Consider the following 12,203-nt stretch of genomic DNA (forward strand, 5'->3'; position numbering starts at 1 on the left):
TGACCGCCAATGCTTTCTAGTTTGAATCAGACACAATATACTGATGCAATAAAAATATACTCAAATTCTTGAATGTTATTTGCTACGGCCAGAGTGTTTAGGGTATAGTTTGTACCAGCCACAAAAACACATACGTATTGTCAATTGATATTTTTATTTAAAAACAAATAATAGACTTGAAATAGTAAATCAGTCTTAATTATTTTTATAGCTTTATAGTTTTGTCTAACAGTACAAACTAAGTGATTTTTATCTGGAAGATTTATTTTTACAATATTGAACACCATGTTTCCCTACGTATGAGGTATAAGATGTTGCACTCTAAAGGTGTTAAGTTAAATTACAATGATGAATTTTAGCTTATAGCTCAGTATGTTTTGATGGAAACTTCTTTAATATTGCTACGAATAGGTTATAAAAAGCATAGACGCTAACACAAATTATCATTAGAAACACAACTGCGAAGACGGCGCTGAGGAAATTTCCGTCGATGATCGTATCACTTGGGGTTTTCTTAGTTTTCCCTTTTGCACCTGGAAACATTTTGTAAGTTTAACCTCGATGTCGGTAGCGCTTAATAAAAAAAAATATCATTCAACCATATTTAAAATTATTGAAAATTTATTGCAATTCTTAGTTCTCCAAATGTGATTCTGATTCTGTTCATATGAACTAGGTTACTTATAAACTGTAAACATTTTACCAAAGTAATTTACTTGAATATTATTTATATATTAGGTGACAGCCATTCCTATTTTACAAGAAATAGAAATCAAATTGCCATTGATTTCCACAGGCTAGAGTTTTATAATAAAAAAAAACATTAAATGCGGGTGCTAAGTTTTTACTTCGGCTACCTGTGGAATTGAGAAACGTTAAAGGTGTAAAAAATTTTAAGAAAAAATTAAAACTGCATTTGAAAAATAATACATGATATAAATTTGATGAATTCTGACAACCATATTTTTTGTTGTTTATGATCAACTTTTGGTTTAAATAGGTACCTTATGGCTTATGAAGGAATTGTAATGAAATTAAGTTGTTAGCTGTAATTTAGCATAATGACGCCATTCGATGTATACCACTGTATATTATATGAATAAAGACATTTTCTATTCAATTCAATTCAATATCTATAGCCCAAGCAAATTAGGAAAAATAGAGGAACAAATCTATGTATTCCCAATTTTTTCAAAAATGTGTCGGGGAGGGTCTAGGGGACCCTCTACAACCTTCTTTCCGTCAATATTTCTGAAAAATAACAAGGAAGGAGAAAAAAATAAGATTTTAACGAAAAATGTGAGATGAAAATCTTTTTTCAAACATAATTTTTTTTTTTTGAGCGCAGATATCTCAGAAACTATGCGTCTTTCCCTAATAATGTATATGATCATAGTTGTAGCAAATTTAATAAGCTTGAACTTTTACATTGAACAATTTAAGCTACGACACGCCGTTTTCAGGTTACTGTATAAGCAAAAAGCCGCAAATTGGGGCCTTTACACTTCCCACCACCAGAGAGCGGCAGGGTGATTTTATTCTCACCTATCATATAGGTATTCATTAGGGGACCCTCCCCGACACATTTTTGAAAAAATTGCGGATACCTACATAGATTTGTTCCTCTATTTTTCCTAATTTGGACTTATTTGCTTGAACTACTACCAGCGACAGGGGAGGTGCAGGGGGGTAATGAAGAGTTTAGTCAGTTCAGTGGTAGCCATTGTTATTGTTAGTTATTTACATCTGTTCGATGTTGTACCCTTACCTAAAATGTAACCTAACGTTTTGTAGTTCGCACAAAAGAACACTTTTAGAGTTAGAACTCCTCCAAATATGATAATCACTATCGCGTATTTGACTCCTTAGGTTCAGAAGTGTTTTACAGATGGAATGACACACTGTTAAATATTGACCAATTTTTTTTTTTTTTTAGTAATTGAGATATTTTCTTTATTTGGCTTGAATAGACACATTTTTATAATTTAATAGACCAATTTAGTGATACAGCGTGATCTTGGTAAAGTAAAGGTCACATTTAGCGCAAATTACTACAGCAAAACTGAGATAAAGTCAGGGCGTGTCTACTTACCTAACCTGACCTTAAATTAATCTCGGCCCCCACCAAAAAAAATATTCTATATCCGCCACAGATCGGTATGTGAAAATAAATTACTGTATTGACTACTTAATGGTTTTAGTGGCCAAATATTTTTGTTTCAAGAAATGAAACATTTTTAATTACGTATATTATGTGAATCTGTTAGTCTGCAATAATGTTGACTTTTTTATTTTTATTTGATTTTTGTAGTGCTTTTATTTTGAGTACATCTACATCATTGACATTTTGTGGCTGTATGGTTGTTTGTTGGATAAAACTACATTTAGGCTACCACCATTCAAATGGAAACAGGCATTGAATCTTAAATTAAATCAGAGAACACAGCTTATCGCAAATCACAGGCCAAAGAAGCCAGCTTTGATGAATGCAAATATTAACTAAATCATTATTACTATGGAATTATTAATTTCCAGTCAACAAAATATTAACTAAGTGACCAAAAGGTTGACCAGAAGCAACTGAAGGATTAATTAAGGCAATATTGATGTCTAAAATGCTGACACCTAACTGTTGATAGGTATCTAAGTTGTGCACTTAAACTTATTATTTTTTTTACGTGCGAGATAGGCCTAAATTACCTTGGGTCCTCACCTTTTTCTAAGTCTTTCACACTCTCTGCCATCAACCGATTCATGAGTTCAACGTTGGCTCGGAACTCATCGATGTTAATATTTTCTTCTCCTGTCAAATTATTGGTATGCTGATTTGAAAACCCTAAAACAGTTAATTAGATGTTACATTTTACATCTAAAGTTACCTATTTTAAGAAAAATGATTTCAGAGTGAAGTGGAGACAAGCAGGATCTTGAAGTATGAACAAAAACCACTGAATTGATCGTAAAACATTATGTATATTTTATGGCGACTTACCTACGAAAGAAAATTGGACAATTTGGAAAGGTATTGGGTACATTTACCAATATTGAGATTATAATTTATGTGTACCTCTGTTCACCAAAAACTCCTATACCAGTAAAAAATACCAACTAATATCATAGGCTAACTGTTTTACTAAGATAATATTCATTAACGGTATCATAGGTAATTCACTAATGAAACCTGGAATTTGCACTTAATTAAACAAACATTTGATATAAATGAAGAAATTTAGATATTTTATAACTGTTGTACATACAAACAAAATTTAACAGTGATATAATCATATAACACTGAGTAACATGCTTAAACATTTTGAATATTTGAATTATTGTAGCAATGAATTATTCAATATAAATAATATTTTTGTGCAACCTACCATTGGTTGTCTTATCCTGAGATGGGTCATTCTTCCTTATTCCAGTCATAATATTATCCCTGTTGTGTTCTCTTCGTAGATCTGAGAGGAATTTAGAAATTTATTTGATTTGACAGCATTACAATCTGTAGAGTGAAAATTCCCGTTTAAAATATTAACGATTAATGAATGTGAATATACTTTTATGGTTTGACACACACCTTAATACGCTCCGAGTTCTGCTGACTGACTAGTGAGTGACTGCTGAGCCTGAGCGGCGAGCCAGTGTTTCCACACGACCAAAAAAATAATCCCGCTTACTGGGTCGAGAAATCCCGTTTTATCCCGCTTTTAAATTGTGGAAAAATCCCGTTTTATCCCGCATGATATTTTTGTACAATACCTAGTATTAATACTTGACGTACCATGTTTAAAAAGTTGTTTAAACATCACTGTTATATTTTGCTACAGTATTTAATCAATTTGAGTTAGTTTTTCTCTAAAATTAAGTAGAAAAAAATAAAAATAGTCGTCACAGCCGAAAATCCCGTTTTATCCCGCATCCCGTTTTAATCCCGCTCAAGGTTCAAAAAATCCCGTTTTCGAGATAATAATCCCGCGAATGGAAACACTGCGGCGAGCGCAGACGCAACCTGGACGGAAAGAGAGTAATCAATACTAACTGATTTCAGACAGTGACAAAGGAACTGAATCTATTCCCTTAGTGGCTGTCCGCATATCATTGAGTATAGACGTCAGTTATATTGCTGGAGGCCAAAGCTTTGTGCTTCCACCATGGTTTCAAACAAATCTAAAATACCCCCACCACAGCAAACCTGCAGACTAAGCGAATTATTTCAACTTGTCTGTTTACATTTTTACTCAAATATTTCCTTAAATAAGACATATTTATTCCCAATTTTAATATCATTAGATTTAACTAGTGCTTAGGTTTGCTGCCACGGGGAAGGTAAAAAGTGTTTTCTTCACCATACGTCAATTGTATAGGATAAAATAAATAAATTAGCCAAAATTTTCATTTCCTCCATAAGAATAACATGGGAATTTTATATTATACTTTTTTTAATTTCCTCCGTGACCATTACAACAGCTCTTCAATATAATGTTTTTTTTTTCTTTTTTAAGATCTACAAAATGGTTTAGAGAGAAATTGCAAAACTTTTTGTTTTTAGGGTCAAAATGAGAAAAGCCAATTTTTACCCCATAAAGTCCCCATAAACCCCTATTCCCATGGTCCGATTATGCTGGTTTGCGAAATCGTTCAAATAAACGTAAGTTTTCACGTTTGTACCAAATTTCATCAAAATCGGATCGTTTTTGCTCGAGTTATTGCGCTAACGGACACACACACATAAATATTAATTTAAACGGATGATGTTTTTGGCCTCTGGGGACCTCAAAACGAAAAAAGTATATCGTTCCCGAGTCTAGGCCTTACCATGAGACCTAAGGTAATAGCTTATTTTCTATATGGTAGATTCGCTAAAAGGAACTTTAGAGCCCCCTATCCTCTTAGCTCCACCACCATTGAATATACAGTATAACACTAGAGTTATATCACGGCCACTTTTAACTCCATGCCGCGGCCTGGTAAAATTGGCGACGTTGCAAGTGGCGTTGTCTAGTGCCTTACGGCCCATAAGATAACAACATGACTCATCAATTACTTACTTTCCGTGTCCGGAAATCAGACTTCGCTTTTCCAAAAATTAGCTACCGATATGATATGGCTTTGTCATTCGCTTGTAAGATCATATATTTTTATTTTTTATTTTATTTTACATATCAACGGACAAACTCTATATTTTTACATTCATGCAACAAAACAATATGGAGAAAAAAACATTCGTAACAATAATATGGCATTGCTCTGGCCTCTATTGTGCAAGACTGGTCTAGGCTTGGACAGATGATCAGCAGATGACCAGGATCCTGAACAGCACCACACGCACACAAGATGTTTTCTTCGTCTGGTAAAAGACCCCATTTCTGCATGTTTGTCTTGCATTTCAGTACCTCGACCCTGATTCGATTTAGGGTCTTCCACACCGTATAATGGACAGAGCAATGCTCAAACTCACACACACGCATACACATATTAACAAGAAATTGACGATTCCCCTGTCTACGAGGACGGCGGAGAAGACATCGATGGTAAATGATAAATGGTAATGTAGGTTTCCACCAGGAGCGAGTTCCTCCCTGGCTGGTATGGGAGAGTTAGTCAACGTGGCCTCCCACCTTGCCACCCGATTGCTTGTTTTCCTAACCTAGCTTTTGTTTTTAAAAATACGTTTCTGTTAGAAGATGAGTGAAATGGATAATGCAAAGTTTTGTTCGTAACACCCTGTATATTGTCGGGTCAGGTAAAATCTTGTACGTTACACGTTACGCCAGAGCGTGTTTACACCAATTAGGTGAATTATGCAACTCGCTTCCGTTCGTTGCTCAACATTCACCTGCGTGAAGTAAAAACGCTCTTACTACACTTGTAAGGTAAATAGCTGTTACCCCACACTATTTATACGGTTTTAACAAGCTTACCACGGAGGGATTTAGTCCAGTAAACAGCTGTTGCCGCCAGCTTAATCAAATGGTGTTTCATTACGTAAGCTTACATAGGTCTAATTATGAATAGTTATTGTTAGTCCTTTAGTTGGTGGTAATACATAAGGGTTTGTTCAGATTTTTTTTGTAAGTTAGCTTAGAGTAGTATAGCGTAAAATATCGTACGTAACTTCTCCAAAATGTTTTTAACTCAATACTCGTTTATTGAACTTATTTACCGGACTCATAAGGTAATCCCGCACTCGACTTCGTTCTGAAACCACTAACCAGAACCACTGGGCTAAAATGCACAAGAAATGAAACTGGAAATCGTGACGTCGATGCTACGTCCCGTAAGCCTTGCGGGAACTCAACCCGTCTGGCCAGTGGTCTGGCCTCAGTTCAGTTCAGGCAAGTGGCAATGGCAAGTACTGTACGTTTGTTTTTGTTTGTTGAATTTTCAGTTTTCTTTTGACTTTTTGTTTGAAGTTTGAGTGGTCTGGTTGGTGGTAACTGGTCTGGTATTTACTTCCACCATGGTAACTGGTAACTCTGGTTCTGGTAGCCAGTCCAGTAGTGCAAGTGCAGTGGTATGGTATTGGTAAAACTCTACTGACTGGTCTAAGTTATAGGAGGCTATGTGAAGAAACCTAAACCTAAGAAGTTTGTTTGAGATATAGGCTAGTTTTATTTAAATTATTGTAATATAAATATTCTCAAGAAATAGTGTTTAAGCAGATTTTGGAAAGAAGATTACTTCCACCCTCAGGCTCAGACCTCTGAGCAATACTACAGTGTTGTTAATGAAGAAGTGAGTATATTATGATGCTGCCTTAGGCTATGTTTTGGAAAGTACTTTTTCACCCAATTAAGATTTTAGTACAACAATTTGGACAAGTAGGCCTAGTACCTTGTGGCCATACCGTATTTTAGTTCTAATGCATGAATTCCCCTTATATAACTAGGCTACAGTTTCCTAACAGTGCTATGCTAATATCGATTCAAACTAACAATTCAATTAGTAGGTACCTACAACTTCTCTCAACATGCCATGGCCTACCCAGTGCTTGGGCAGACTTCCGTACATCTGTTGGCACAAACAACCGAATGAAAATATCGATTACCGGTAAGTTTCGATTGTTTCATTCCATATATCGATTGATATATTTCATTCAGTTGTTTGTGCCAACAGATACGGAAGTCTACCCCAGTCTTCAAGTGGCCCCAGCCTATACCCTTTTCAAATTACGTTGGACTGTCTGTGCTAGAAATTAGAAAAGTTCCTACTAAAAGCATTTTGTAAAATGAAGGTGAAAACTAAGTTAACTACTCGCGCGGGTTTTTCTAATTGTAGCCTACTCGCGTAAGGGTGTTTTTGACACCCCATTCTTATAATTGTTAAAAATTTTATTAGCACTAATAATTGGTAGGGGCCTAAATAACATTTTTTGTCGTTATTTAAGTTTATTTTATAGGCTACTGTTTCCAGTATGAAAGAGTTATTTATTTTAAATTATACAATGTAAAAAAATATATTTCTTTTACTAACTGTAATTTGTGGGTGTCTTTGGTCAAGTTTTGCATTTAAACCATGTTTTTATTAAAATAATATGTACTTTTGTGATTAAATTGTTTGATATTGAATAGCTAGCGTAATGGGAAATTATTTAGGTGGGGGTGACCAAGCGTTCTATAGTAAGTTATATATCATTGGAAACTAGATTTTTACTTGAAAATAATGGTGCAAAAATTTTTTTGCAGCCACAAAAACTGAATTTACTACGATTTTTTGAAGTTTATTCTAATGTTTTATTAGGAACATTGAATCTGCACTAGCCTACAATGGTTACACTGTAAAATCGAAGTTAATAGCACAATTCACATTTATTGATTGATTATATGCCATTTTAATGTAAATATTACCCTCACAACCCACACTTTTAGGTAATTATGTTAATCTGCACTAGCCTACAATGTTTACACTGTAAAATCGAAGTTAATAGCACAATTCACATTTATTGATTGATTATATGCCATTTTAATGTAATTACCCTCACAACCCACACTTTTAGGTAATTATGTTAATTTAAGTAGGCTATAACTTACGTATTATTTGATTAAAATTAATTAACATTAATAAACACCTCTAGTTCGGACATTATTTAATCTGGATCTGGGGACTGGATTAAGAAAGAAGAAGGAATTCATTTAGTTCTTCTCTTCACTTAACCGAATGGCTTAGCTTAGGTTTTGACCATGTAACCGTTAGCCTATGTCCCATGAGGATAATAGTATAGTGGCAGTTTTAATAAAATAAATAAACAGCAAATTGAAAGCAGTATGAAATCCCCGTCAGACATAGTTTTATTTAGCATCTCAATATTTTGAATGACATGTACAACCCTAATTTTGTTCATCAGATATTTATTAGCTATCAATATTATTGTAAAAACCTTGATAAAATGATAAATAAAAGTGTTACAAAAATTAAATGTCTAATGAAGTCTGGTCTTTTTCAGAAGTGGCAAAAGACTTTCCCAGACTTAGAGAAAATAAACTCAAGTTCCTCGCAGTAAAGCTTCATATAATGTCTGACATATGGTTGTACTACGAACAGCAGATAAAAATGGTATTCTATTAAACACTATATAAAGAACAGATGAATGTAAATTATTGCTCTGTAAAACTATTATATTACTGTACAATTAACATTTATGCGGTAGGATTTAAAATATCTTCAACAAAACAAGATTTAAGCATGAAATGTTTTAAAATTGTAGTGATCTCTATGTAAATAATAAACACTAAACAAATCCTACATTTAAATGGACATACAAATCATAACTGACAAATTAAGTTATCTACTTACTAGGTCATCTGACAAGTACCATAAAGTTAGGAAGTAAATATGTTAAAGCTTCCATATAAGTGTGCATTTTGTAAAATAATTGTTTCATCTCAGTGGAAAATGAGGAGTCATATATTGGAACATACGGGTGAGCGCCTTTTTAAATGTTTGATATGTGAGAAAACGTTTATCCAACTAAATCAAGTAAAGAGTCATTTGTTGAAACACTCTTGGGAGAGCCCTTATAAGTGCACTATATGTGAAAAATCATTTAAAACCAAAAACATTTTGAAGAGACATGCATTGATTCATACTGGAGAAGCATCTTATAAGTGCACTACATGTGGAAAACCCTTCAAAGCCAAAAGCGATTTGAGAAGACATACTTTGATTCATACCGAAGAGCGGCCTTATAAGTGCACTACATGTGGAAAATCTTTTAAAATTAATCAAGAATTGAGGAGGCATACAGTGGTTCATTCTAGAGAGCGACCCTATAAATGCACTACATGTGAAAAATCCTTTAAAACCAATCAGGAATTGAGGAGGCATACAGTGGTTCATACTGAAGAGCGGCCTTATATGTGCACTACTTGTGGAAAGTCATTGAAAACCAAACAAAATATGAAGATACACATATTGATTCATACTGAAGAGCGGCCTTATAAGTGCACTACATGTGGAAAGTCCCTCACAACCAAAAACAGTTTGAAGGGACATATATTGATTCATACTGGAGAGCGACCTTATAAATGTGATAAATGTGGAAATTGCTTCAAAACCAAAGGCATTTTGAATAGTCATACATTGGTTCATACTAAAGAAGCATCTTATAAGTGCACTACATGTGAAAAATCCTTTAAAACCAACCACGAATTGAAGAGGCATACAGTGGTTCATACTGGAGAGTGGCCTTATAAGTGCACAACATGTGGAAAATGCTTCACAAAAAAAAGAAGCATGAAGGACCATACAAAGGTTCATACGGGAGAGCGGCCTTATAAGTGCACTACATGTGGAAAATCCTTTAAAACCAACCGCGTATTGAAGAGGCATACAGTGGTTCATACGGGAGAGCGGTCATATAAGTGCACTACATGTGGAAAATCCTTTAAAACCAACCACGAATTGAAGAGGCATGCAGTGGTTCATACGGGAGAGCGACCTTATATGTGCACTACTTGTGGAAAATTGTTTGCAGCCAAAAGATATATGAATGCCCATACTAAGGTTCATATTGGAGAGCGACCTTATAAGTGCACTACATGTGGAAAATCCTTTAAAACCAACCGCGTATTGAAGAGGCATACAGTGGTTCATACGGGAGAGCGGTCATATAAGTTCACTACATGTGGAAAATCCTTTAAAACCAACCATGAATTGAAGAGGCATGCAGTGGTTCATATTGGAGAGCGACCTTATAAGTGTGATACATGTGGAAAGTCCTTCACAGCCAAAAACTCTTTGTATATACATACATTGGTTCATACTGGAGAAGCATCTCATAAGTGACCTACATGCGCGAAATCCTTCGCCATCAATAAGAAAATTAAGAAACATAATTTGATCCATGCAGGAGAGCGATCTCATAAGTGCACTACATATGAAAACTTCTATAGAATTATGTAAGATTCAAAGAATTTTAAACAATTGAAATTAATTCTTTACACTTATTCAAGGAAACATACATTGTTACATGTTAGAGAGCAACTTTACATGTGTAGGACATGCAAAGTGTTCTTTTACTTATAATTTATATTGTAGCAGACTTGTATTCAATATTGATAGCCTTGAATGTACTTGCAGTATAAGTGTATGTTGTCCTTAAATGTCTAAGGGGCTAGACATACCAGAGTACCAAGTTGAAAGTTACAGTTGTTCAACCTTAATAAAAAGAGAATATAATTTACAGTTTGTACATTGCAGTAAAAAACTTACTGTATTAAACTTATTGATCTTTTTAGTTGATAACATTTGTGTTCAAGTGGTCACCGAATTAACTTTAACAAATCCACTTGTACTTGCTATTTGTTAAAATAAGTTACTTTTATAAATAAATATTCATATAAATATAAGTTCTTTAATTAAACCATTGTGCAAACATTACACCCTCTTTAAAATACTTTTAGATACTAAAATACCAATTATAGACAAATAACTAAATACTGTCAAATAATTAAAAAACAAAATGGAGTTTGTTCAATATATTACAAAAGAATAGACATAAAAGAGTAGGCGATACCACAGAAAACGTACTACTATAACCCAGAATGCCAACCGAGCATAGCAACGCTGGTGGCGCTGCCTACGGATTGACAGGCAAAGCTCTCTCAAAACACTTAATGCTTTTTACCATGCGGTTGGCATTCTGGGTTATAGTAGTACGTTTTCTGTGGCGATACAAAATCACACAAGTGCAACATTAAATACCCCCACCGTAGCAAATTCCTATTTGTCTGATTTAATTTTCAGTTTTTATTAGATTTAAATACCTTGAGGTTTAACGAGTATTAAGGTTTGCTGCTACAGGGATGGGAGTAAAGTGTGGGTTTGATAAATTATAAAATACAATACAATATATTTAGCTTAGTACAAAATACATAAATTTGTGATTTATACAGGTATATTTTTGCCTTTACAAAATTATTTCATCAAAAATACATTAAGTAAGTTGAAATGCCGCTAAATAACATAACTCCACTGGGGCAAATATGAATAATAGAGGTTTATGAGTGATAGATACCCACCAAAGTACAAACAGATAAGTCCCCACTCTGTTAAAAAAATTCCCACCAATACATCCACAACATAGAGACTGTTCTTTGGGCTTATCATATCCATTACATTCTAATACTATTATTTCAAAGCAAAGTATGAAATCCCGGTCAGACATAGTTTTATTTAGCATTTCAATATTTTGAATGGCATGTACAACCCTAATTTTGTTCATCATCAGATATTTATTAGCTATCAATATTATTGTAAAAACCTTGATAAAATGATAAATAAAAGTGTTACAAAAATTAAATGTCTAATGAAGTCTGGTCTTTTTCAGAAGTGGCAAAAGACTTTCACAGACTTAGAGAAAATAAACTCAAGTTCCTCGCAGTAAAGCTTCATATAATGTCTGACATAAGGTTGTACTACGAACAGCAGATAAAATGGTATTCTAGTAAACACTATATAAAGAACAGATGAAAGTAAATTATTGCTCTCTAAAACTATTAAATTACTGTACAATTAACATTTATGCGGTAGGATTTAAAATATCTTCAACACAACAAGATTTAAGCAAGAAATGTTTTAATATTGTTGAGATATCTATGTAACATACAAATCATAACTGACAAATTAAGTTATCTATTTACTTACTAGGTCATCTGACAAGTACTATAAAGTTAGGAAGTAAATATGTTAAAGCTTCCGTATAC

General features: G+C 33.8%; 2 protein-coding genes across 12 annotated transcripts in view; one reads left to right on the top strand and one right to left on the bottom strand.

The window, feature by feature from the left end:
* Positions 1 to 349: 349 nt before the first annotated feature.
* On the bottom strand, positions 350 to 3,587 carry LOC128992747 (uncharacterized). Its single transcript, XM_054416477.1, has 3 exons — positions 3,378 to 3,587; positions 2,714 to 2,836; positions 350 to 533 (listed from the first exon to the last, which is right to left on the bottom strand). The coding sequence occupies exons 1-3, from the start codon at positions 3,424 to 3,426 to the stop codon at positions 361 to 363; spliced, it is 345 nt and encodes a 114-aa protein (XP_054272452.1). The 5' UTR covers positions 3,427 to 3,587; the 3' UTR covers positions 350 to 360.
* A 2,776-nt stretch (positions 3,588 to 6,363) lies between these two features.
* Positions 6,364 to 12,203, top strand: part of LOC128991523 (gastrula zinc finger protein xLCGF3.1-like) — a 66,533-nt gene continuing 60,693 nt past the window's right edge. For 8 of the 11 annotated variants that reach the window (XM_054414482.1, XM_054414478.1, XM_054414471.1 and 5 more), the window contains exons 1-3: positions 6,364 to 6,735; positions 8,444 to 8,553; positions 11,828 to 11,936. The gene's annotated coding sequence lies outside the window, so the exon portion shown is untranslated. The remainder of the gene's footprint in view (positions 6,736 to 8,443; positions 8,554 to 11,827; positions 11,937 to 12,203) is intronic. The other 3 variants (XM_054414479.1, XM_054414480.1, XM_054414481.1) reach the window with 2 other exon arrangements.

This window comes from Macrosteles quadrilineatus, unplaced genomic scaffold (genome assembly GCF_028750875.1).
Source record: "Macrosteles quadrilineatus isolate MER2022 unplaced genomic scaffold, UCM_ALF_1.0 Scaffold_4__1_contigs__length_99947679, whole genome shotgun sequence".
NCBI classification, from domain to species: domain Eukaryota; kingdom Metazoa; phylum Arthropoda; class Insecta; order Hemiptera; family Cicadellidae; genus Macrosteles; species Macrosteles quadrilineatus.